Below are 24,890 nucleotides of genomic sequence, written 5' to 3'. Positions count from 1 at the left end.
ACATGGAGATGGTAGAAATGTCAAATGGACAGGAGACCTTGGTGAGTGAGTTAAGATAAGACAGAGGGATAGCAGAAACCAGAATCTGGGTCAACATGATTTTAAAAATTAAATGACCAGACAACAAAAGGTAGAAAAAACAATTTTATTTTTCCATTTTGTGTTTAGAATATGTCAGATTTGAAACGTACATCCTGCCAGAGCTGGTGCTAAATATGGCCGGGGCCCAAGGCAGAAATTTGGGAGAGGACCCCAAAGCTTACTATTAGGCTATACCTTCTTCAGCTTCGAGCTGTCCTGTAGTTCTCTCTGGCCAGGGGGCCAAGTGCAGTTGGCCTAGTCGTAATCCCTAACACCACCTGTGGCAGGCGGTATCATTATATTTGCACAGTGTAGGAAAAATGCATCTATTTCTCTGGTGCTGTACTACATGCAAGGTTTGGCATCTTGGGATTTCCACTGAAATTGTTTATGGTTTGCGGTCACTTATTCTGTATTTGCCATTTGTGTTCTGTGTGTGTGACCAAAGTATTGTTAGCATGAATTTTCTGTGTAATATTCTGTAGTAATTTGGCTTGTTCAGTTTTCTTGATAGAAGTATTCATACTTTAGAACCCCACTGAAATATTTAGGGCCCTAAAATATCATAGGTAGGATCCTTGTTTTGGATGTTAGTGCTGGCATAATAGAGTTGCTCTAGGTTCTGAGTGACTTTTTGTTTGATAGATTTTTGTACTATACAATATGCCTGTTATTGAAATAACACTAGAAACAAATATTTTTGCATGGTGAGTTTTATAGGGAAATGTCCTAGCTCTGCTCTGCATCCACTGCTGGGGGAGGGCCAGGGGGTTCTATGGATACACAATATTTGAGGGAAGCATATGTGTGTTGGAGGACCATGACTGAATGGAAAATGAAGAGTACACCCTCTTGTACTTCCCCTAGCCCTCAACGTGACTTGCAGCCACTGAAGCCAGCACTGCTACCCTCATTGAAGTTACTGGGAGTGGGGTAGGGGCAGGGCATTGGTGCATCAGGTGTTTCTCTAGTGCCCACCCATCCAACCTGTTGGCCCACCCAAAAGTTGCTTTCTGGCTACGCCACTGGCTCCAAGTACAAAATAAATACCTGTATATAATATGTAAACCGCTTTGATTGTAACCACAGAAAGGCAGTATATCAAATCCCATCTCCTTTCCTTTCCATTACATTACAAATATAGAAAATAATCATACATACACATGGCTGCTTTTGTCAGAGGAAATGTGGTCAAAGTATTCTACCATGTTGAGCAGTCTGTGCTTACAGAGAGTCTGAAAGGTACATATAAAGATGAAATTGTAAGGTACATTTTAATAACAGACTTTTATGGTCTGTGTCCTGCAAATGACGAGACGAATTTGAATAGGATTTGTCAGCAACTCCAGTAGTTGGAACAGAGCTGAGTGGACTTCTACGGTATGTGTCCCAGAAACAACAAAGAAAGGCCATGATCAAGTATATAATATCACGTTCATTGTTGATTTAATCTAGAATTGAGAATGAATGTGACTGTTGGGCAGACTGGATGGACCATTCAGGTCTTTTTCTGTCATCACTTACTATGTTTTATAATACACTGTAGATCTCCCTCAAATCACAGTCCTCCTTGCTAACAACTGTGATATGATTTTAGGCCAGAATAGATTCCACGTCACGTAACAACCCTAAGACAATAATCCATTTTAAATTATTGAAATTATCAACGTGTTAAGTTCTCAAAGTCCCATACCTCATTACAGACTTCTTGCCTGTTCATAAAAGGAACGTTATGACCAAACAGCCAAATCATGTTGTGTGAAAGGTTTTTGTGTTTTTGCATTTTTAAACTTTAAATCTTATAGTGCAAATTATATGTGTGTCAGTAGGTGCTACATTTGTTAGGGGATCTGTCTAAGGTAAATAAGCAAATATGCTGAGCAGAGAGTGCTGTAAAGTCTCAAATGCAAATTGTCTTCATGTTGTTTAATACATTCCTGATGGTGGAGCCAGGCTAGATGAGCTATGGTATATAAGATGTTATGAATGTGAAGAGGCAAACATTTTTAGATTAGATTTCAGATTTTTCCCCAGTTTAAGGGATAACAAGTGCACATACCTATTAGTTGGGCTGTTTAAATATCAGCCTTTGGGCTCCTTTTACAAAGCAGCACTACTGATTAGCGTACGCTGAATATGAAGAAGCCCATAGGAACTGAATGGGCTTCTTCGCATTCCAATTGCCACTTTGTGTACCTAATGAGTTTGAAACTGCTCACCTTTTCAACTTCTTTCTCAAAGATGTTGGGCAGACTAGATGGACAATTCAAGTCTTTATCTGCCGTTGTCTACTGTGTTACTCTGGAGCTCATTTTCAAAGCACTTAGGGCCTCATTTACAAAGCTGTGCTACCGATTCCTGGTGCGGCAAATGAGAGGAAGCCCATTCAATTCCTATGGGCTTCCTCTCATTTGTCGCATGGGAATCGCTAGTGTGGCTGTGTAAAATAAACCCTTAGACTTACAAAGTTCCATAGGTTACTATGCAAACTGTGTACCGCGGCACCCTGGTGCGAAGCAGTGAACTCTCAGGGGTGCTGCGGCGCATTGCTCCCTACTTTCCCCTCACGCAAGTCCAACATCTGCCACTTTCTGCTTCTTTCTCTGCCACCGCAGCAGTGCTTGCAGCTTACATTTTCGGGCTGTCTGCGATTCACACAGGCACTGCGGGGAATTCTCTCTGCCGCATCTGGCCCTCGCAACAGGAAGTTGCATCAGAGGGGGCCAGACACGACAGACTGGGAAGGCCCTGGAGTGCCTGTGTTGAATCACGGATGGCCCGAAAATGTAAGCTGCAAGCACTGCAGTGACACCGGGGGAAGAAGGAAGCTTCAGTGATCCTGGACCTGCAGGAAGGAAGGTAGCGAGCGATGCTGGATTTAGGGAAGGCAGTGTTGTACTGGTATGAGAGGAGGGGGCTCTAGGGAGGCAGAGGTGTGCTGGTGTGAGAGGAGGGGGCTGCAGGGAAAGGGAGACCCATTGGGGGGGGGGCTGCGGAGACCATGTGGCCAGGGTTGGGGGTTTCCATGGGAACCCAAGTGGCCGGGGGTGGGGGGGTGGGGATGCCGCGAACCAAAAAAGTTTGGAAACCCCTGGGCTTAAGTGTTTTGAAAATACACCTCTATGTAATTTTGTAAGTTGTAAGTACTTTGAAAATGCACCTCTTTATCAAATGCTGACCTGTTGTCATGTTTTTATCTTCTATTTTCTTTTATTCAAAATCATAACTGCAAATTCTTTTTATTCCTTTTTTTTAACTTCAGAGAACAAACTGGGGATTTACAAATGCATGACTTTCTTATTTGTTTTCCCCCCAGGAGGAGGATTGGCCGTTGGAACACTTCTGCTTATAGGTTAGTAGATATTATTATAAAGTACTTATAGTAGGCTTTTCAGTGCTGTGTGAAATGGAGACACGGTGGAGACATCATCCATTAATGTGCCTTAATGCAGTATGTAATGCCTGTGTTAACAGCAGATGTTTATAATATATAAATGAGGTACATGGTAATCCAGTTCTGCTTATTATAATATGCTTTGACGTGTGCATTAGCACAAAAACTTAACTACTATTCTAATAGTTTTTTTGTATTATTATTTTTATTAATTCAGAAATAGAACAAGAAAGTCAAATACATACAAGGCCGCCACAATAATGGTGACAAAGTATCCAGACTTCCTTAAATAAGGTGGCAGCACAATTACCAGTTCAAGAAATAAGAAAACCAGAACAGTTACTATGCTAATAGTTATCTATTTTGCATAATTTTGCATCTTGGCATTGATTTTGCTTTAACACAAGTTAGCAAAAGCATTTAGAAATGTTCTTTATACATTCTATTAGAGTGACTTGCATGTATTGAAGCGCCAGCTCCATAGGGTGGAGCACATCTGGCAACGTTTGAGATCACTATCTAGCCCAGAGGTGGGCAACCACAATCCTGAAGGGCCACTGGCCAGCTCAATTTTTAAGAATTCCACAATGAATATATATGATATTGATTTTCATGTACTGCATCCATTGTATGCAGAATGATCTCATGCATATTCATTGTGAAAATCTTGAAAACCCGACTGGGTTGTGACCTTCGAGGATCGTAGTTGCCCACCCCTGGCCTTGCCTATCATCCTGTAAAAATCTACAGGCTCTCTACCACTCTTGGTTAAAAGCTATATGCTCTCAATATTATACAAATTTGATTAACAGATCCTCTGACCTCGCTAGGCAGTTGTTCTCTCTCATTCCTAAACGCTCCACACTTACTCTCAAGACATCGGGACCATCAAACCTTAGTCTCCAGCATCACTTCCATTCTTCCTTTTTCCCCCTCTTCCCAGCCTTTGTTCCCCACCTCCCCTTTTTCTCCTGTGTCTGGTACCTTCCTCTTTCCTCTACCCTTCCTGGTCTGCCTTTAATATTCTATCTCTAATTAGTTTTTCCAAAGTGGTTAATTCGTCCAGACCTACCACCTGTTTTCTCCGAGGACAAGCAGGCTGCTTGTTCTCACTGATGGGTGACGTCCACGGCAGCCCCTCCAATCGGAATCTTCCTAGCAAAGTCCTTTGCTAGCCCTCGCGCGCCCGCGCGGCCGTCTTCCCGCCCGAAACCGGCTCAAGCCGGCCAGTCTTCTTTCGTCCGCACTCGGTACGGCTGTGTTTTTGTCGTGTCGAGCCCCGGAGAGTCGACCTCGCGCGTCCGTTTTAAAATAGACGTGTTTTTTTTCTTCGGAAAAGTTCTAACTTTGTTCGGGAAGTGCTCCGGAAACCCCCTTGGGTTTCGTTTGCCCCTTCCCGTGTTTCCAGTTTTCGCCCCGGTAAGTTTTCTTTCGTCGTCGGGGTAGGCCTCTTTTCGGCCTCGGTCGAGATTTTTCTCCCTTAAAGTTTTGGTGCTCCAAATTCGTCATTTCGGATTTTGATTTCGCCGGCGTGATTTTTCCGCCCATGACATCGAAGCCTTCCAGCGGCTTCAAGAAGTGCACCCAGTGCGCCCGGGTAATCTCGCTCACTGATAGGCACTCTTCGTGTCTTCAGTGTCTGGGGGCCGAGCACCGTCCTCAGAACTGTAGTCTGTGTTCCCTGTTACAAAGGCGGACTCAGGTAGCGAGATTGGCCGACTCCCGCCAGTGGAACGTTTTGTTCTCGGGCTCTTCGTCGGCATCGGCACCGGGGTCATCGTGTGCATCGACGTCATCAGCGTCCAGACCTTCATCCTTGGCCGCCAGTGCATCGAGTGCATCGAGGCATCGGCCCTCTGCATCGGCGCCGAGACATCGGATAGCTGCATCGACGTCGGTGGTACCGGGACCTCGTCTCCTGATGTCGTCGGACGGTGGTGCATCGGGTGGAGTGCAGGTGAGGGCTGTCCATTCCCCTGCTGGTGGCGGTGAGCCTTCGGGTGGGTCTCCCCCTACCCTGAGGGCTCCTGCGGTACAGCCCCCCCGGGATCGACCTGCTTCGACCTCGGCCCTGAGGAAGCGACGGATGGATTCTACGTCCTCCTCGTCGGTGCCGGGGAGCTCCGGTGACATGCTTCGGAAGAAGTCGAAGAAGCATCGACACCGGTCTCCTCCCCGCGTCGGCACCGAGAGCTCTGGGTCGCCGAGGGAGTCGGCACCCAGCAGGCATCGGCACCGAGAGGACCGCTCACCCTCTGTTCAGGAGGTGTCGATGCGCTCCACTCTGGACAGCCCGGACCAGCCTCCACGCCCGGAACAGGTTCTGACGTCGACGCCTGCATCGACCTCCCTGCCTTTCTCTGCAGCCGCTCTGAACGAGAGCCTCCGGGCCGTTCTCCCAGAGATTCTGGGAGAGCTGTTGCGCCCTACCCCTCCGGTACCGGCGGTGCCTGCGCCTCCGGTACCGTCGAGCGTGGCGCCGGCTGGCCCATCGCCCGGGGTGAGGTCCCCGACGTCGGTACCGCGTGCGGTGCCGACTGCGGCCACCTCCCAGGAGGGCTCCCCGACTACGTCGGCGGAGGGAGCTTCGCCGATGCGGGCAAGGGAGTCTACCTCTCGACGCCCCCATCGTGGACGTGGCTCCACCGAGTCGAGCCGGGCGAGGTTGCAGACACAGGTCCGTGAACTTGTGTCTGACACCGAGGGTGAGGCCTCGTCGGAAGAAGAAGAAGACCCCAGATATTTCTCTGACGAGGAGTCTGAGGGTCTTCCTTCCGATCCCACTCCCTCTCCTGAAAGACAGCTTTCTCCTCCCGAGAGTCTGTCTTTTGCTTCCTTTGTCCGGGAGATGTCTACGGCCATCCCCTTCCCGGTGGTTGTGGAGGACGAGCCCAGGGCTGAAATGTTTGAGCTCCTGGACTATCCTTCTCCACCTAAGGAAGCGTCCACTGTTCCCTTGCACCATGTCCTGAAAAAGACATTGCTTGCGAACTGGACCAAGCCATTAAGTAACCCCCACATCCCCAAGAAGATCGAGTCCCAGTACCGGATCCATGGGGACCCAGAGCTGATGCGCACTCAGTTGCCTCACGACTCTGGAGTTGTGGATCTGGCCCTAAAGAAGGCTAAGAGTTCTAGGGAGCATGCTTCGGCGCCCCCGGGCAAAGACTCTAGAACATTAGACTCCTTTGGGAGGAAGGCCTACCATTCCTCTATGCTCGTGGCCAAAATCCAGTCTTACCAGCTCTACACGAGCATACACATGCGGAACAATGTGCGGCAGTTGGCGGGCTTGGTTGATGCTCTCCCCCCTGAGCAAGCCAAGCCTTTTCAGGAGGTGGTCAGGCAGCTGAAGGCGTGCAGAAAATTCCTGGCCAGAGGGGTGTATGACACCTTTGATGTTGCGTCCAGGGCCGCTGCTCAAGGTGTGGTGATGCGCAGGCTCTCATGGCTGCGTGCCTCCGACCTGGAAAATAGACTCCAGCAGCGGATTGCGGACTCGCCTTGCCGTGCGGACAATATTTTTGGAGAGAAAGTCGAGCAGGTGGTAGAGCATCTCCACCAGCGGGATACCGCATTCGACAAGTTCTCCCGCGGGCAGCCTTCAGCATCTACCTCTACAGGTAGAAGATTTTAGGGGGAAGGAGGACTGTTCCCTACTCTTCTGGCAAGCGTAGGTACAACCCTCCTTCTCGACAGCCTGCGGCCCAGGCTAAGCCCCAGCGCGCTCGCTCTCGTCAGCAGCGTGCGCCTCAGCAAGGCCCCGCGGCTCCCCAGCAAAAGCAAGGGGCGAGCTTTTGACTGGCTCCAGCAGAGCATAGCCGACATCCAAGTGTCAGTGCCGGGCGACCTGCCGGTCGGGGGGAGGTTGAAAGCTTTTCACCAAAGGTGGCCTCTCATAACCTCCGATCAGTGGGTTCTGCAAATAGTCCGGCAAGGATACACCCTCAATTTGGCCTCAAAACCTCCAAATTGTCTACCGGGAGCTCAATCCTACAGCTTCCAGCACAAGCAGGTACTTGCAGAGGAACTCTCCGCCCTTCTCAGCGCCAATGCGGTCGAGCCCGTGCCATCCGGGCAAGAAGGGCTGGGATTCTATTCCAGGTACTTCCTTGTGGAAAAGAAAACAGGGGGGATGCGTCCCATCCTAGACCTAAGGGCCCTGAACAAATATCTCGTAAAAGAAAAGTTCAGGATGCTTTCCCTGGGCACCCTTCTCCCCATGATTCAGCAAAACGATTGGCTATGCTCTCTGGACTTGAAGGATGCCTACACACACATCCCGATACTGCCAGCTCACAGACAGTATCTGCGATTTCAGTTGGGCACACGCCACTTCCAGTACTGTGTGCTACCCTTTGGGCTCGCCTCTGCGCCCAGGGTGTTCACAAAGTGCCTAGCTGTAGTAGCAGCGGAACTTCGCAGGCTGGGGGTGCACGTGTTCCCATATCTCGACGATTGGCTGGTGAAGAACACATCCGAGGCAGGAGCCCTGCAGTCCATGCAGATGACTATTCGCCTCCTGGAGCTACTGGGGTTTGTGATAAATTATCCAAAGTCCCATCTTCTCCCAGTGCAGAAACTCGAATTCATAGGAGCTCTGCTGGATTCTCGGACGGCTCGCGCCTATCTCCCAGAGACGAGGGCCAACAACTTGTTGTCCCTCGTCTCGCGGGTGCGAGCGTCCCAGCAGATCACAGCTCGGCAGATGTTGAGATTGCTGGGCCACATGGCCTCCACAGTTCATGTGACTCCCATGGCCCGTCTTCACATGAGATCTGCTCAATGGACCCTAGCCTCCCAGTGGTATCAGGCTGCTGGGGTCTAGAAGACGTGATCCACCTGTCCACGAGTTTTCTCGAATCCCTGTATTGGTGGACAATCTAGTCCAATTTGACTCTGGGACGTCCTTTCCAAATTCCTCAGCCACAAAAAGTGCTGACAACGGATGCGTCTCTCCTGGGATGGGGAGCTCATGTCGATGGGCTTCACACCCAAGGAAGCTGGTCCCTCCAGGAACGCGGTCTACAGATCAATCTCCTGGAGTTGCGAGCGATCTGGAACGCTCTGAAGGCTTTCAGAGATCGGCTGTCCCATCAAATTATCCAAATTCAGACAGACAACCAGGTTGCCATGTACTATGTCAACAAGCAGGGGGGCACTGGATCTCGCCCCCTGTGTCAGGAAGCCGTCAGCATGTGGCTCTGGGCTCGCCGTCTCGGCATGGTGCTCCAAGCCACATATCTGGCAGGCGTAAACAACAGTCTGGCCGACAGACTGAGCAGGATTATGCAACCTCACGAGTGGTCGCTCAACTCCAGAGTGGTGCGCCAGATCTTCCAAGCATGGGGCACCCCCTTGGTGGATCTCTTCGCATCTCGAGTGAACCACAAAGTCCCTCAGTTCTGTTCCAGGCTTCAGGCCCCCGGCAGACTGGCATCGGATGCCTTCCTCCTGGATTGGGGGGAGGGCCTGCTGTATGCTTATCCTCCCATTCCTCTGGTGGGGAAGACTTTGTTGAAACTCAAGCAAGACCGCGGCACCATGATTCTGATTGCTCCTTTTTGGCCGCGTCAGATCTGGTTCCCTCTTCTTCTGGAGTTGTCCTCCGAAGAACCGTGGAGATTGGAGTGTTTTCCGACCCTCATCACGCAGGACGAAGGGGCTCTTCTGCATCCCAGCCTCCGGTCCCTGGCTCTCACAGCCTGGATGTTGAGAGCGTAGACTTTGCCTCTTTGGGTCTGTCAGAGGGTGTCTCCCGCATCTTGCTTGCTTCCAGGAAAGATTCCACTAAGAGGAGTTACTTCTTTCTGTGGAGGAGGTTTGCCGTCTGGTGTGACAGCAAGGCCCTAGCTCCTCGCTCTTGTCCTACACAGACCCTGCTTGAATACCTTCTGCACTTGTCTGAGTCTGGTCTCAAGACCAACTCTGTAAGAGTTCACCTTAGCGCAATCAGTGCATACCATTACCATGTGGAAGGTAAGCCGATCTCAGGACAGCCTTTAGTTGTTCGCTTCATGAGAGGTTTGCTTTTGTCAAAGCCCCCTGTCAAGCCTCCTACAGTGTCATGGGATCTCAATGTCGTTCTCACCCAGCTGATGAAACCTCCTTTTGAGCCACTGAATTCCTGCCATCTGAAGTACTTGACCTGGAAGGTCATTTTCTTGGTGGCAGTTACTTCAGCTCGTAGAGTCAGTGAGCTTCAGGCCCTGGTAGCCCAGGCCCCTTACACCAAATTTCATCACAACAGAGTAGTCCTCCGCACTCACCCTAAGTTCTTGCCAAAGGTCGTGTCGGAGTTCCATCTGAACCAGTCAATTGTCTTGCCAACATTCTTTCCCCGTCCTCATTCCTGCCCTGCTGAACGTCAGCTGCACACATTGGACTGCAAGAGAGCATTGGCCTTCTACCTGGAGCGGACACAGCCCCACAGACAGTCCGCCCAATTGTTTGTTTCTTTTGATCCCAATAGGAGGGGAGTGGCTGTAGGGAAACACACCATATCCAATTGGCTAGCAGATTGCATTTCCTTCACTTACGCCCAGGCGGGGCTGGCTCTTGAGGGTCATGTCACGGCTCATAATGTTAGAGCCATGGCTGCGTCGGTAGCCCACTTGAAGTCAGCCTCCATTGAAGAAATTTGCAAAGCTGCGACGTGGTCATCTGTCCACACATTCACATCTCATTACTGCCTGCAGCAGGATACCCGACGCGACAGTCGGTTCGGGCAGTCAGTTCTTCAGAACCTGTTTGGGCTTTAGGATCCAACTCCACCCCCCGAGGGCCCTGTTTGTTCTGTTCCAGGCTGCACTCTCAGTTAGTTGGTAAATTTTTTAGGTCAATCTCAGTTATGTCCTCGCCGTTGCGAGGCCCAATTGACCATGGTTGTTGTTTTGAGTGAGCCTGGGGGCTAGGGATACCCCATCAGTGAGAACAAGCAGCCTGCTTGTCCTCGGAGAAAGCGAATGCTACATACCTGTAGAGGATATTCTCCGAGGACAGCAGGCTGATTGTTCTCACAAACCCGCCCGCCTCCCCTTTGGAGTTGAGTCTTCCCTTGTTTCTCTTTTGCTACAATACGAGACTGGCCGGCTTGAGCCGGTTTCGGGCGGGAAGACAGCCGCGCATGCGCGGTGCGCGCGGGCGCGCGAGGGCTAGCAAAGGACTTTGCTAGGAAGATTCCGATTGGAGGGGCTGCCGTGGACGTCACCCATCAGTGAGAACAATCAGCCTGCTGTCCTCGGAGAATACCCTCTACAGGTATGTAGCATTCGCTTTCTTGACCCCGTCCCTTCTTCCTGGATCAAGATCCTAGCCCTAGGCTTGCTTTCTGCTTTGATTGTAACCACAGAAAGGCAGTATATTAAGTCTCATTCCTTTTCCTCTTTCCCTCTTTATAGTTAGCAATAGCCTGAAAGTGGTTTCAGTCCACCAGCATGGAAATTTGCTATTGTTCATACCATTCTTTAAAAAAAAAAAACCCTCTCTTGATCCTTCCTTCCTTTTTTATTTTCATCCCATTTCTACCTTATCTTTTCTGTCAAAATGTTATGATCGTGGTCAGAACCCCTCTCAAACTTACCTTTTGCCTGGGGGTCAGCTTTTTAGCTGGCTTCTGTTCTGTTTTTCTGTCTTGTTTGAGCTAGCTCTCTCTCTCTCTGTGCCGGCTGCTGCCAGCATGGAGCTAATTGTCTCACTTCACTGCAGCTGTGGGTGTAGTCTGAGTTGCTCTAACTCTCTTTGGGTGTACTGGCTTCAAGTGCTTCATGGTGTTGCATTGGTGTGGGTTGGGCCTCTATGGGTTTCAGTGTGCTCTCTGGATCAGTGTGCTGTTGCCTGGGTCTAGGGAGTGTGACATCATCAGGGAGGGCCTTGATAAGGAAGTGGTGTTCTTTCCTTCGGGGCCTTCGCAACGTTTGCTTCTGGCTACTTGCTTTAGGTCCAGGTTAGTTTAGTGCAGTCAGTGTGCACTTGTGACTTGTGTGTTTGACTTCCCTGTTTTTCCCTTTGGCTCCTCTGCTTTCCCTTTTGCTACGGTGTGTAGCACTGCTGTTAGTGCAGTGCTGGGAGCACCCTTGTTAGTAAGTGTTTAGGAAGCACCTTTTGTTGTTTGGGTATTTGGCTTTCCTGCTTGTTTCCTTGTGCTTTCCCCGCTTTTCCTCGTGACCTGTGTTTAGCTGCTGCAGCTTGGTGCTTAGGAAGCACCAGTGTTAGGTCTGGCGTTTGTCTTCCCTTCCTTTTCCCTTGTGGCTTCCCTGCACTTCTGTTAGTGTAGGGCGTTGGGGCACCCCTGTTAGTTTCTGTTAAGAGCACTGCTGTTAGTGGAGGGCTTAGGAGCTCTTTGGTTGGTGCCGGGCTTAGGAACACTTTTGGTCAGTTTAGGAGTTAGGCGCACTTCAGCTACAGCCTGTTCTAGTCCTGGTCCCTGTGTCGTCCAGTAAGTCCTGCCGGCTACTCAAACCCAGGAGCTCAACTCCTGGGGGGCTTAGTAGCTAAGTGCAGGTGAAGCTGTGTGGACCAGTCCGGTGTGCTCCAGTCCAGTGTTCCAGTCCTGTGTCCTCCTGTCCGGGGGATTCCAGTCCAATGTTCCAGTCCGGGGGATTCCAGTCCAGGGTTCCAGTCCTGTGTCCTCCAGTCCGGGGAATTCCAGTCCCGTGTTCCAGTCCGTGTGTTCCGGCTTGCTGTGCGGTGCCTGCAGTCCCTGCCAGTGTCGGTGTGCTTGCCCAGCGTTGGTTGGTGGGTTTTGCCTGCTGCTGTCGCTCTTCGTCAGCAGCCCAAGGGCTCACGTTTGCTCCAGAGCCCGGCCCCGCAGGCTCTGAACCTGAGAACCTGCACAAAGTTAACTGAATGAATTGCCTTTCTGTAATTGCTGAAGCATGCTGGGGCTTCTTACCTCTTGCACTCTTATCAATCTGGCTTCCGGCCTGGACGTTCAACAGAAGCCATTATGACATTCCTCCTAAATAACTTCCATTCTGCGTTTGATTGAGGTGATGCTGTACTCCTTATATCGTTTGATTTGACCCCCAACGTTCGATCTTCTTGATCATTCTCTTTTATTCTTGAGGCTCTCTGCTTTGACATGTCTCGTATGGTTTTTTGTTGGTTCCAATTCTTTCTCTCTGGCAGGATATCTACTGTTTCACTTCCCTCTTCTTCTGATTACTACCCGCTTTCTTGTGGTGTCCACCAAAGTTCTATTCTTTCTCCCTTCCTTTTCAATATTTCCTCAGCCACAATGATCTGGGAACTCTCAAGGGTTATTTCTATGCAGATAACATTCTGCTGGTCTCCGCACAAGATCCTTACAATTTTCAACTTGCTTCTTTTCAAAAGTGCTTAGATTCCATAGACTACTGGCTATTCTCCAATCATCTCTTATTAAATCCCTCTAAAACACTGGCTTTATGACACCCACTTCATCCCAAGACCACCCCCACCCTCTGTGGTTCCCCAAGATAATGCCAAATATCTTGGCATTATCTTGTATACCAAAATTAGTAATCAGGGTATAACTCTTTTAATTCCAGAGTCACTTTTAATATCAACTACACAAAGACTCCAGTATTTTTTCTTTATCACAAAAACATTTTATTATATTGCAATGCCCGCTAACCTCACTAGCACTGCTACCTACTATTAAAACCTCACACATTCACTCCTCCGCTCACCTTGCACACCTGTATTTAATTTAAATACAAAACAGTTGATTTTACATCTTAAACTACATACTTATACTGTTTCGTATTGTGCATATGTTTTGCCATGCTTATACATTATATCATACTCAAATAATCAAAACTCAGTCCTGCCAGTGTTTCCCTTTTAAAAGCAGAATAGATGTGCTACGTGCAGTGATTTCCTGTGCGGCGTAAGGGAGTTTCAATCCGGCATGCAGCCACTGGAGGTGTAGAACAAGTAAGTGTTAGTTGGAATGTTATAGCGTTATAAGATTGTAAGAGAAGCATTGATGATAGTAATGGTAATATTTAAACTGTTATAGATTTGATGGTGGTTCCTCCTGAGGAAGATTTGTGAAATGCGGTCCTGCATTGAGGAGCCGGCATAACATGAAACAGACATGGTGGACTGTTGAGTTAGTCACCGAGCACACAGCACCTGTATTGTGATGCATACTAATGACTGGAGGTGGCGTATTTGAACAGCCAATGGAGGTTTAACGGACATACAGAGTTTGTCCATGAAGAACAGTCATCCAGCATTTATGTGGAAACATTTTTACTGTGTCCATGCGGAAGGCGTGGCTTTTGTAGGAAAAGGACTATTTTGCTGGCAGGACTGAGTTTTGATTATTTGAGTATGATATAATGTATAAGCATGGCAAAACATATGCACAATACGAAACAGTATAAGTATGTAGTTTAAGATGTAAAATCAACTGTTTTGTATTTAAATTAAATACAGGTGTGCAAGGTGAGCGGAGGAGTGAATGTGTGAGGTTTTAATAGTAGGTAGCAGTGCTAGTGAGGTTAGCGGGCATTGCAATATAATAAAATGTTTTTGTGATAAAGAAAAAATACTGGAGTCTTTGTGTAGTTGATATTATCTTGTATACTCAGTTATGTTTCGTGTTTGCATTAGTCATGTTTTCTATCCCTGTGCCACATCAGATGCGTGTATGATTACATTGATAATTCAGCTTGTGCAACCCAACTTTATTCCCTTTTAGCATCACAGCTTGATTATTGTTGTATTATTTACGTGAATCTTCCTTCCTCATTTTTTTACTATTATGATTATCTACAGTCTGTCCAAAGTACCTCCATCGGGCTTCTCTCTCATACCCACTGTTATGACTACATTCGCCACAAATTTCTGACTTGATCCCATAAAGTTCTGTATCGGGGGTCCCTTCTTATCTCTCATCTCTGATCTCCCCTTATACTCCCTCTCGGTTGCTGTGTTCCTCTTTCGAGCATTGTCTGTCCATTTCCCAGTTCATTGCTCTCAATTATAGTCCACACACCACTCTGCATGGGTTTATTTTTTTTTTGCATTGCCCCTTCCCTCTGGAACTCTTCCACTTCCCCTTTGCTTATAGTTGCCCTACCCAGCATTCAAAGTTTCCTTGTAAACCTTGGCAGTTGATCTTGCATCTGTTCTCTACTATTCTTTCATTTGTTATGTTCTCTAAACCTAATGCTTAATTCTCTACCATTGCACCGTGTCTCACAGCCTTCCAGCCTGTAGTTCTGACTTTCTCAGCCACATCACTGCTTCTCTGATCTGGCAGTCTTCCATTAACATCTCTCTGTTTACTTTAGCGTAACCCATGTAAACCGCACTGAACCCTGGCTAGGGGATATTAGCGGTAGCTAAGACCTTATTTGAATTGAATTGAATATTGTAGCTTCTCGCTGTTCTGATTTTATATTTAGATTGTAAACCACTTTGATGTTTTTAGTGAAAGGCAGTATATAAAATGCCATTAAATATAAGCGTAAGCATAAATGCCTGCTTTAACGTTGTGTACTTTTGTACATTGGCCTCTAATTGAGGAATGAACCAAAAACTCTTAATTTGTAATCACAGATCCTACCTGTAATCCAGGAGTTTGCTTTGTTTGTTGGTTCATAGTCCCATGTCTTGGTAATAAGCATGGAAGAAATCTATTTCTTTCACATAATTTTTATTAAAGTTTCCATAATTAAATAGTAAGTGTGGGACAGGGGAATAGCTTAACGGTTAGAGCAGCAGGCTGGAAACCAGAAGACTCTTCCACCACTAACTCCAGACTCCATTCCTTTTATATTGCTGCACCATATGCCTGGAATAGACTTCCTGAGCCGGTATGTCAAGCTCCATCTCTGGCCGTCTTCAAATCTAGGCTAAAAGCCCACTTTTTTATGCTGCTTTTAACTCCTAACCATTACTCACTTGTTCAGTACCCTTATTTTATCATCCCCACCTTAGTAATTCCCATACTCTTATTTGTTCTGTTTGTCCTAATTAGATTGTAAGCTCTGTCGAGCAGGGACTGTCTCTTCATGTTCAAGTGTACAGCGCTGCATACGTCTAGTAGCACTATAGAAATGATAAATAGTAGTAGTAAGTTCATACTACAAAGACCAACCAATGTGAATATACACAACCCCCCCCCCCCCCACATATATTCAGAACTATCTAACAATATCTGCTTTGTTTATTCATATATTATGTTTTATCATTATCTTGTTGCCCAAGATCTTTCTGTAACACTAAATGTCTATTTTCTAATATATTTCCATCACTCATGATGTATTGTAAGCCACATTGAGCCTGCAAAGAGGTGGGAAAATGTGGGATACAAATGCAATAAATAAATCTCCTGGTAGCTCCTTGTGCAAGCCACCTAACCTTCCATTGCCTTAGGATGACTCTAGGCCTGCCATAGAAACTGTTCCACTCAGGTGGTAGGCCCCATAATTAGTTCATGGCTTGGTGCTTGTGTGCAGGAAGAATACCATGCCTACCATATAGTAGGAGCAGAGCAGCAGACTGAGAACTAGGGAACATAGGGTTCAGTATAAAACTTGTATTGCACATAAGTGTAGATTTGGGCAGGCAGTGTGTAATAGTATGTATGAATAAATAAACAGATTCTTCTGGTCAGGGAAATACATAATGACCTGAAATAAAACTCATCTAGATATCAGTCTCGTGACCATGGTGTAAGAAACTGAAAAGGAATAGCTAATTGGTGTAACTAAGTGGCATTACTGTGCAGAGGAATTCTGAGAGGTTTGGGGTTTTTTTTTTTTTTTTGGGGGGGGGGGGGGGGGTTAACGTATGCTCTGCTATACTAATAATTTGTAGTTCAAAGATGCAATTTTTGTATCAATTTAATTAAATTTATCAACCATCTGCTGTGAAAATTGATATAACTGGTATAGTTTACTTCAGCCAACCCTCCATCCTGACCATCACTTTCCAGATGCTGACTCTACACAAGAAATTATCTTGTGCAACATCAACCTCAGGAAAAGCTGGACGCACAACTGCACTGGGTATCGCAACCCCTTTTGGGAGGAGGGGTTGGATCAAAGAGCCTGTTCATACCCTGGCCTTAGAAGAACATCATCTTGGGAAGAGGCACCCCCCACCCCCACCCTAGTAGGAGAAGGAAAGACTAGAGGAGAAGAAGTGAATATTGTACCCAAGCTTGGAGAGGCATCAGAAACTATTGAAGTTTGAAGAGCAAGAATATGGTCCTTGGGTAACAAATGTCCTTAAGACCCCTAATCTTTGAAGTACTAACTGTACTCAGTTTGCTCTTCCTTTTCCATTTCCCCATAATAATCAAATAGAAGGGTACCTTGGAAAAACAATTGAATAGTCTCCAACATCTTTGGGGCATGCCCTACAGCTACGTCCCACAGTACCTGTGCTTCTCATATTGATCTTGCAGTGGCAGCGGGTGATATCAGATGCTGCCCATTTCCACTCTCTGTAGGCTAACTGCTCCACTGGAGGCCCTGGCAAGGTATGCACTGCTGTTTCCAGCACAAGGGTTGCCTGTGCTGCTCTTATATGTCTCCAGCACTGGCAGATTACAGCAAGGCTGCCCACTTCTGTACTGTCCAGACTACCTGCTCCACTGGAGGCCCTGGCAATGTATGCACTGCTGTTCCTGCTTCAGAGATGCTTTTCCAGACTAAGGGATCATTGTCAACAGGTTTTTCCATGGGTAGGTAGTGGAGATGCGCTTTACAAAAATTATCCCTCCCCCACTCCCTAACCACCACCACTATGGAGGAAAGTATGCATGATCTCTAAAACACACATACTTTTCTCTGCAAGAAAATGAGACAGTGCTTGGACTTTCCTGGTAAAATGTTCACAATAGTCTATCTTCAGCTTCCTGTGCTTATTTCCCAGTGGATATAAGATTTTCAGAGGAGAAAGTCCATCCCTTCGAAAATTAGCTTGCAGGTCAGTAAGTATAAAGATCTGAGAGTATTATTTGGCAGATGTAGTAGATGGTAGCAAAGAATGACCAATATGGTCCATTGAGTCTACCCGGATGTTATCAGAGCCTTATTAGGACAGTAAGATCCAAAATCCTTGTAGTAACAAACATGTATATAACCTTCTTATACTGTTTTGAATTATTTATTTATTTAATAGGATTTATTTACCGTTTTTTTGGAAGAATTCACTCAAGGCGGTGTACAGTAAGAATAAATCAAACATAAGCAATAGACAATTACAGCAGTAAATATGTTCAAATAGTACAAAGTATAACATAGTATACTACTTACAATGTCAACACAATACGTAATAGAACATTTTAATAGACAGTGTAGGATATAAGCAAAGATGGAACCTATAGATAGGTAAAGAGTAAGAGGAGTTAGAAAATAAGATGACTGATTTAAAGAATGAGGTTAGAGAGATGATTAAATGTTATCTCATCTAGGGTAGAAATGGATAAACAATAATTCCCCTCCATCTTCCCCAGGCTCAGTTCCCCGTAGCTCCCCACCCTCCACAGACCTCTGGACAGTTACCTACCTTTGTAACAAAGGTGGTCAGACTTAAATTTACCCTTAACAACCTTTACCAAAATTTATTTTTTCTCCAGGAAAACCACTTGCCCCCTTGACCCTATCCCATCTGCCTGGATTGGAGTCTCCATCCATGGTCGTCTTCCACTTGCTCTCAACATGGTTACTAAGAGCCTTTTATTAGGCGTGATGCCAACATCTTCGAAAACTGCAATAATTTGCCCTGTCCTTAAGAAGGCCTCCCTTGATTCTTCTGCCACATGTAGCTACAGACATATCTCTAATCTCCCTTTTCTCGCTAAATTTACTGAACGGGTAATTTTTCCCACAAATATTTTCAGCATGTCGAATCATCTAATCTCCTGCATCTCTCATAATTAGGTTTCTGTCTAGGCCACTCTGCAGAAACAATACTTGTCAAATTACTTAATGATATTCACTCCGCATTTTACCACTGGGATGCAATTTTGTTGGCATATTTTGACCTTTCTGTGACCTTTGATCTTGTCGGTCATTCTCTTCTCTCCTTACTCATCTCTGGTACTGTCCTTTATTGGTTTACCTTTCTTTCTGTCTTGAGTGCACATGTACAGTTGTTACCCCCATCCTCAAAATCAGCCCCCACTTTTTTTACCCTGTGGGATCCTCCAGGGCTAATTTTTTCACCTTTCTTTTAACATCTTTCTCAGTCCACTGGCCACCCTCACTCAGGACTCTAATATCCGCTGTTGTATTTATGCAGATGACATTCCTTCAGTGTCAACTCAGTCCTTATGCACCAGATCTCCCCTTTCCATAGTCCTGTTTGGATTTAATCAATTGATGGATTATTTTGTTGTTGTTACATTTGTACCCCGCGCTTTCCCACTCATGGCAGGCTCAATGCGGCTTACATGGGGCAATGGAGGGTTAAGTGACTTGCCCAGAGTCACAAGGAGCTGCCTGTGCCTGAAGTGGGAATTGAACTCAGTTCCCCAGGACCAAAGTCCACCACCCTAACCACTAGGCCACTCCTCCACTTTGAATTGCTTGGTGCTTAACCCCTCCAAATCTCCTTTGGATCACAGGTCATTCTTCTTATCCCTCTATTTCTCCTACCCTGTTGCAATTGGTAGAGTCCCTGAAGTATTTAGGTGTCACTTTGGATACAAAACTTCCATTCAATTCTCAGGTTTCCTCTGTTGCCAGATCCTGCTTTCTTTCATTATGCGCTATCTGTTCATTGTGACTATCTTTCATTACGCACTATACATTCATTTCATCCATACCTTGATGATAACATTTTTGCCAAGCTTCTTTATTCCCTTTATCATCCAAACTGGATTATTGCAACACCATTTATTTCAGTCTTTCTTCCACCCATTTGAAAAACTCCAGTCTGTTCAAAATACCTCTACTCATCTTTTGATACACGCACACTGCTTTGACCATTTTATTCCTTTCCTGAAGCAACACCACTGGCTTCCAATCCCCTTTAGGAGCAAGCATAAGATACTGACTTTGACACATAAGATCTTATATTCCAGAATTAGATTTTAGTTTCCTACATGAATGTGACGGGCAGTCTTTACCGCATTTGCAGGTATCCAAACCTTTCAGGTTTGGAGAATGTGTGCATACATAGCTACAGCTGTACCCAGTGTCATCAGGGAACTTTACCTGTCTTCATAAGCTGACAGTTCTCTTTCCTTTTCTGTGTGAATGGCAAGAATTGTTTACAGTTAGCAATGTTTGTTTTCTTTATTGATTTGGCTTCCTTTTTTGACATGCACATCTGCAAATTGATGTTGGATAAAATTAGTGCTGGGGTATAGCACTTAATGAGAGAGAAAAATGTGAAATTTATGGGATTTATACATCCAAGCAATCTTCAAGTGTATTTTCAGTGTATAAGAAATGTTAAGTGTTCTGTAAATTAGTCCCTTAAATTTTCTTTTAAATTAGATGTCTGCTTCAGCCCATCAACTATAAACTTTCTACAAAAGTGTCTACGTGTGGCTGTAGGACTGAATGATTGCTCATGATCATTTGCTAGTGCTCTGTTCAGTTGATTTTGCTTACAGTTTTTACATTTTATTGATTTTGTAATCTGCAAAAAGTCTTTAAAATACTTTTGAATTGAGTCAAACCTTTCAGTATGTTATTCATCGAGCACAGTTAGTGAGAGGATATTGCCAGCTAGTCAATATTTTTCTGCACCTTCACACAGTTTACTGCAAATTTCAAGGCGATTAGTTTTGCTTCCAAAACATTTAGCATGAAAGCATTTCACAAATGACCGCTGAATGAGAGTTACACATCTTTCCTGCTGGAGGCTTCTCAAATAATCTCACAGTGCTGCTCTGAACTGAATTGCGTTCAATTCAATAGCCTTTATTTCACGATCGCTTATCCTCCCACCACCAGTTGTGGGTAATTTAATAAAGAAACATTGGAAACATGTCAAAACTGTGTTTTGCAGATGTGCCTATAGCTCTTTGGGAAAATGCTTTTCTTGTGAACACCATAAACAGATTAAATACAAAATATAATTGTAGTCTTCTCATGACATCAATATTATTAATAATAGGACTATGATTAGCTTTGTGAGAGCTTGATTTACTATGGCCATTCTCCCATTATGTGGCTATGGAGATAAAATTTAGTATAGCAGACCATGATTTATATTGAACGGTTTACTACACTCAGGAGGTATCTAATCAAATATGGAAGGGGGTTGATTTTATGGTTTATTATTATATGCTTATTATTTTATTCTATATGTTTTTATTTTCTATTGGGAGTAATCTTTTTGGAGTTGTGGGCAATAAATGCTGCAGAATAAAACAATGAGATTTTCTTTGCTTTATTTTTATAGCATTCTTAATGTTATTCACAGGCAGAGTTTTGGGCAGCCCTTTTTTTCCGCCGGATAAAGAAAGGGATGGGTCGGTGGATGTGCTTCATTGGTTATTGAAAACGTTCCGTATTCTGACATTAAAGGATTTGAAATAACTGTTATTGAAAGTTCATAGTTCTTTTTGCATCCTAGAGCCTATTCATTCAGAATTAATCAGGATGTTTGATGACCCAAAGTTGGTCTGGATTTGTGATCTAGTGAATTAATTTTTCCTGGAAGGGTGTTTACCAGACCAGTTGAAGAAAGTTAGGTTAGATTCTTCTGGCTTTAAAATTACTGATCAACTACCAATACAGTATTTCATATCTGGCTAGTTTGATAGAAAAGATGGTACATGGCCAAATTTAGGATGTCCTGGGTGAGACTGATAGGTTGGACAATTGACAAGTAGGATTTCAGATGGGCTCTGGGCCATAAATTATTACATTTGTCATTGTCTGTTAAACAAGATCACAATCCTTCTGGTCTTGTTGAACTTGTCTAGCACTATGGATTATGGAATCTTGTTGGAGAGATGTAAACAATTGGGCCTGGCAGGAATGATCCTGGTTTGGGTCCATTTGTTTTTGACAGGATCAAGTTACACATAGTAACTACTGTTTGTAGAGGGGGTTTTTCCCCTCAGAGTATGGTGTACTTCTGGGGTGTTCTTTTTCACCCCTTCTTTACAACATTTTCTTGTTTCCATTGGGTAATATTATTCAAGCCATCAGCTTTTTATCATATCTGTATGCAGATGATATCCAGATAGTGGTACTTTTTAAGGAGAATATTGAGGAGGGGGGGGGGGGGGGGGTCCTAATTTTAAACACATACTTGTTGGAGGTTGCGAGTTGTATAAAGTATAGTTGGTGATGAATGAGGAGAAAACCGAAGTTTTGTGGATAGGACTGATGGATTAGAGGGAGCAATGTGTGCTTCCAAAAGTGGATGGCTATATTATCTGATTTCTTCTATGCTAATTAGCCTAGGATTATGATTGGAGTCAAGTTATTCACAGAAATGCTTACATGAAGTTGAGTCAGGTCTCTCTGTTTTTTGGGGGACACTTTCGCATTGCACACAATACAGGTCTTGGTGCTATACACTGCTGATTATTGTAATACCCTTTATATAGGTGCGGCGTGGAAATTTGTCAGGAAGGTACAGTGTTTCCAAAACATTGCACCCTGGTTTGTAAATTAAAATTTATCAAGGGCAAGTGCTAGAACATTGCTGTTTGATCTATATTGGCAACTGGAAAGATTCCCAAACACACTTCATGGACTTTATTTCAAATGCGTGTGTCTCCACCTCAAATCTTATCATCATAGGGGATATCAACTTACACCTTGAAGACTCCACCTCAACTAGCACCCAAGAATGCGAAGAATTCCTACAACTATGGGATCTCCACAAGCCAAACGCGCAACCAACCCACAAAAAAGGACACACATTAGACATCATCACACACAAATTTGACCCCGATTTAAACCTCATACTAACTGATACAAAGTGGACACCTACACCGTGGTCCGACCACCACAAAGCAAAACTCCGCCTCCAATGGCGAAAGAAAGACTCACCCAATAAACAAATACGAAAAACCTACACCACAAGAGGAAGAATAGACCCAGCAACATTTTGGCAACAGATTTACGATAATGAATGGACTACAAAAACTGATACAAACCAATTCTTCCAAGAATGGGATAAAAGATGCAAACACATACTAGACGACATAGCCCCGATCCAAACCAGAACCTCACATAGAAAGAATTCACTACCATGGTTTAACGAAGACCTGAAAAAAATTAAAACACAAGTTAGAAGACTGGAACGAGCATGGAACAAACAAAAAAACAACTCCACATACGAAGCCTGGAAACAACTACATAGGAAATACAAATACACCATAAGACAAACTAAAAGAACATACTACAAAACCATAATCGGACCAAATTACAAAGACACACACAAACTTTTCCAACTAGTGAACAAATTACTAGACACCACACCGGTCACATCTAACAGTACAGAGGCACCAACAGCAGACAGCCTCGTGAAATACTTCAATGAGAAAATCGTAAAACTATGACAACAAATACCCAGCAGCACCATCGACTACACCACAATCCTCGACTGCCTAGACCCAGACTCTGGTGTATACCCTGCGGACAGAACCTGGACAAACTTCGAGACGGTATCAGAAGGCAGCATCTCCCAAACGCTCAAGAGATATGCCAAATCTCACTGTAAATTAGACATATGTCCCAACAACCTCATAACATTCGCTCCTCAACAATTTATAACAGACCTCAGAACATCTGAATTACATGCTACAAAATGGTCTCTTCCCAAAGGAGAAAGGAAATATTCTACTCACACCCATACCCAAAGACGCAAAGAAAAATGCTAGCGAAGTAACGAACTACAGACCGGTAGCATCTATCCCCTTAATAACCAAAAATAACGGAGGGAATGGTAACCAAACAACTAACTGACTACTTAAATAAGTTCTCAATACTCCATGACTCCCAATCAGGTTTTCGTGCTAACCACAGCACTGAAACAGTACTAGTCACTCTCATGTCCAAATTTAGACAACTAATCGCTACTGGCAATAACATACTACTTCTACAATTCGACATGTCCAGCGCTTTCGATATGGTCGACCACAGTATTCTACTACATCTCCTCGAATACATCGGAATCAGAGGCAATGTTCTTAACTGGTTCAAAGGATTCCTAACCACAAGATCGTACCAAGTGACATCCAACTTGACGACACCTGAATGTGGAGTTCCACAGGGATCCCCCCTCTCGCCGACTTTATTCAATCTAATGATGATACCTCTGGCTAAACTACTATCCAACCAACACCTCAACCCATATATATACGCAGACGACGTAACGATTTACACCCCATTCAAACAGGATCTACAGGAAATCTCCAACGATATTAACCAAAGTCTGCACATCATGCACTCATGGGCGGACGCATTCAAGCTCAAACTCAATGCAGAAAAAACCCAATGCTTAATACTCACTTCTCAACACAATACGAACAAATTCACCACCATAAACACACCAAATCTGACACTCCCTATATCGGACACCCTAAAAATCCTAGGAGTGACTATCGACCGTCATCTGACACTTGAGAATCATACGAACAACACAACCAAGAAGATGTTCCACTCAATGTGGAAATTAAAAAGAGTAAAACAGTTCTTCCCAATGACAGTCTTCCGTAACTTTGTACAATCAATGGTGCTCAGCCACCTAGACTACTGTAATGCACTATACGCTGGCTGTAAAGAACAAACAATCAAGAAACTCCAAACAGCCCAGAACACCGCAGCCAGACTTATATTCGGAAAAGCAAAATATGAAAGTGCTAAACCATTACGAGCAAAACTACACTGGCTCCCACTCAAAGAACGCATTACGTTTAAGATTTACACACTAGTTCAGAAAATCATCCATGGAGACGCCCCAGCGTATATGTCAGACCTGATAGACTTACCGACAAGGAATGCCAAAAGATCAGCCCGCACATTCCTCAAGCTTCATCTCCCAAGCTGCAAAGGTTTAAAATACAAACTTACACATGCAGCAAACTTCACCTACTTGAGTGCCAATCTATAGAATGCACTGCTGCACAACCTGAGAGGGATCTATGAACTAACAAACTTTCGAACATCACTGAAGACCCATCTGTTTAAAAAGGCATACCATATAGAATAACAATTATAAATGTATACATCTCCCACATCTTTACTCAGATCTATTTTTATAATATCTGCTTGCTTTAAACTCTAAGACGTTATTCAACATCTCTATATAACAATAAGTGATTACGTTCTAATCAATTACCACCAAGAACGATTTATTGTAAGCCACATTGAACCTGCAAAGAGGTGGGATAATGTGGGATACAAATGCAATAAATAAATAAATATTGGCTACCACTTTGAGGAAAGGCAATGTTTAAGTTGTTGTCTTTGGCTTTCTGTGCTCTTAGATA

The 24,890-nt window shown here is 44.9% G+C and overlaps 1 protein-coding gene across 3 annotated transcripts in view; it reads left to right on the top strand.

Moving 5' to 3' along the window:
* The window catches only part of ELP4 (elongator acetyltransferase complex subunit 4), a 335,577-nt gene that overhangs the window by 7,811 nt on the left and 302,876 nt on the right, over positions 1-24,890 (top strand). For all 3 annotated transcript variants that reach the window (XM_030200666.1, XM_030200665.1, XM_030200667.1), the window contains exon 2: positions 3,398-3,433. In XM_030200666.1, the coding sequence (XP_030056526.1) occupies positions 3,398-3,433 (36 nt within the window). The remainder of the gene's footprint in view (positions 1-3,397; positions 3,434-24,890) is intronic.

The sequence above is a fragment of the Microcaecilia unicolor genome, chromosome 4, assembly GCF_901765095.1.
Source record: "Microcaecilia unicolor chromosome 4, aMicUni1.1, whole genome shotgun sequence".
Classification (NCBI taxonomy): domain Eukaryota; kingdom Metazoa; phylum Chordata; class Amphibia; order Gymnophiona; family Siphonopidae; genus Microcaecilia; species Microcaecilia unicolor.
The sequence above is the reverse complement of the archived record's forward strand: the minus strand, read 5'-3'. Positions and strand labels throughout refer to the sequence as shown.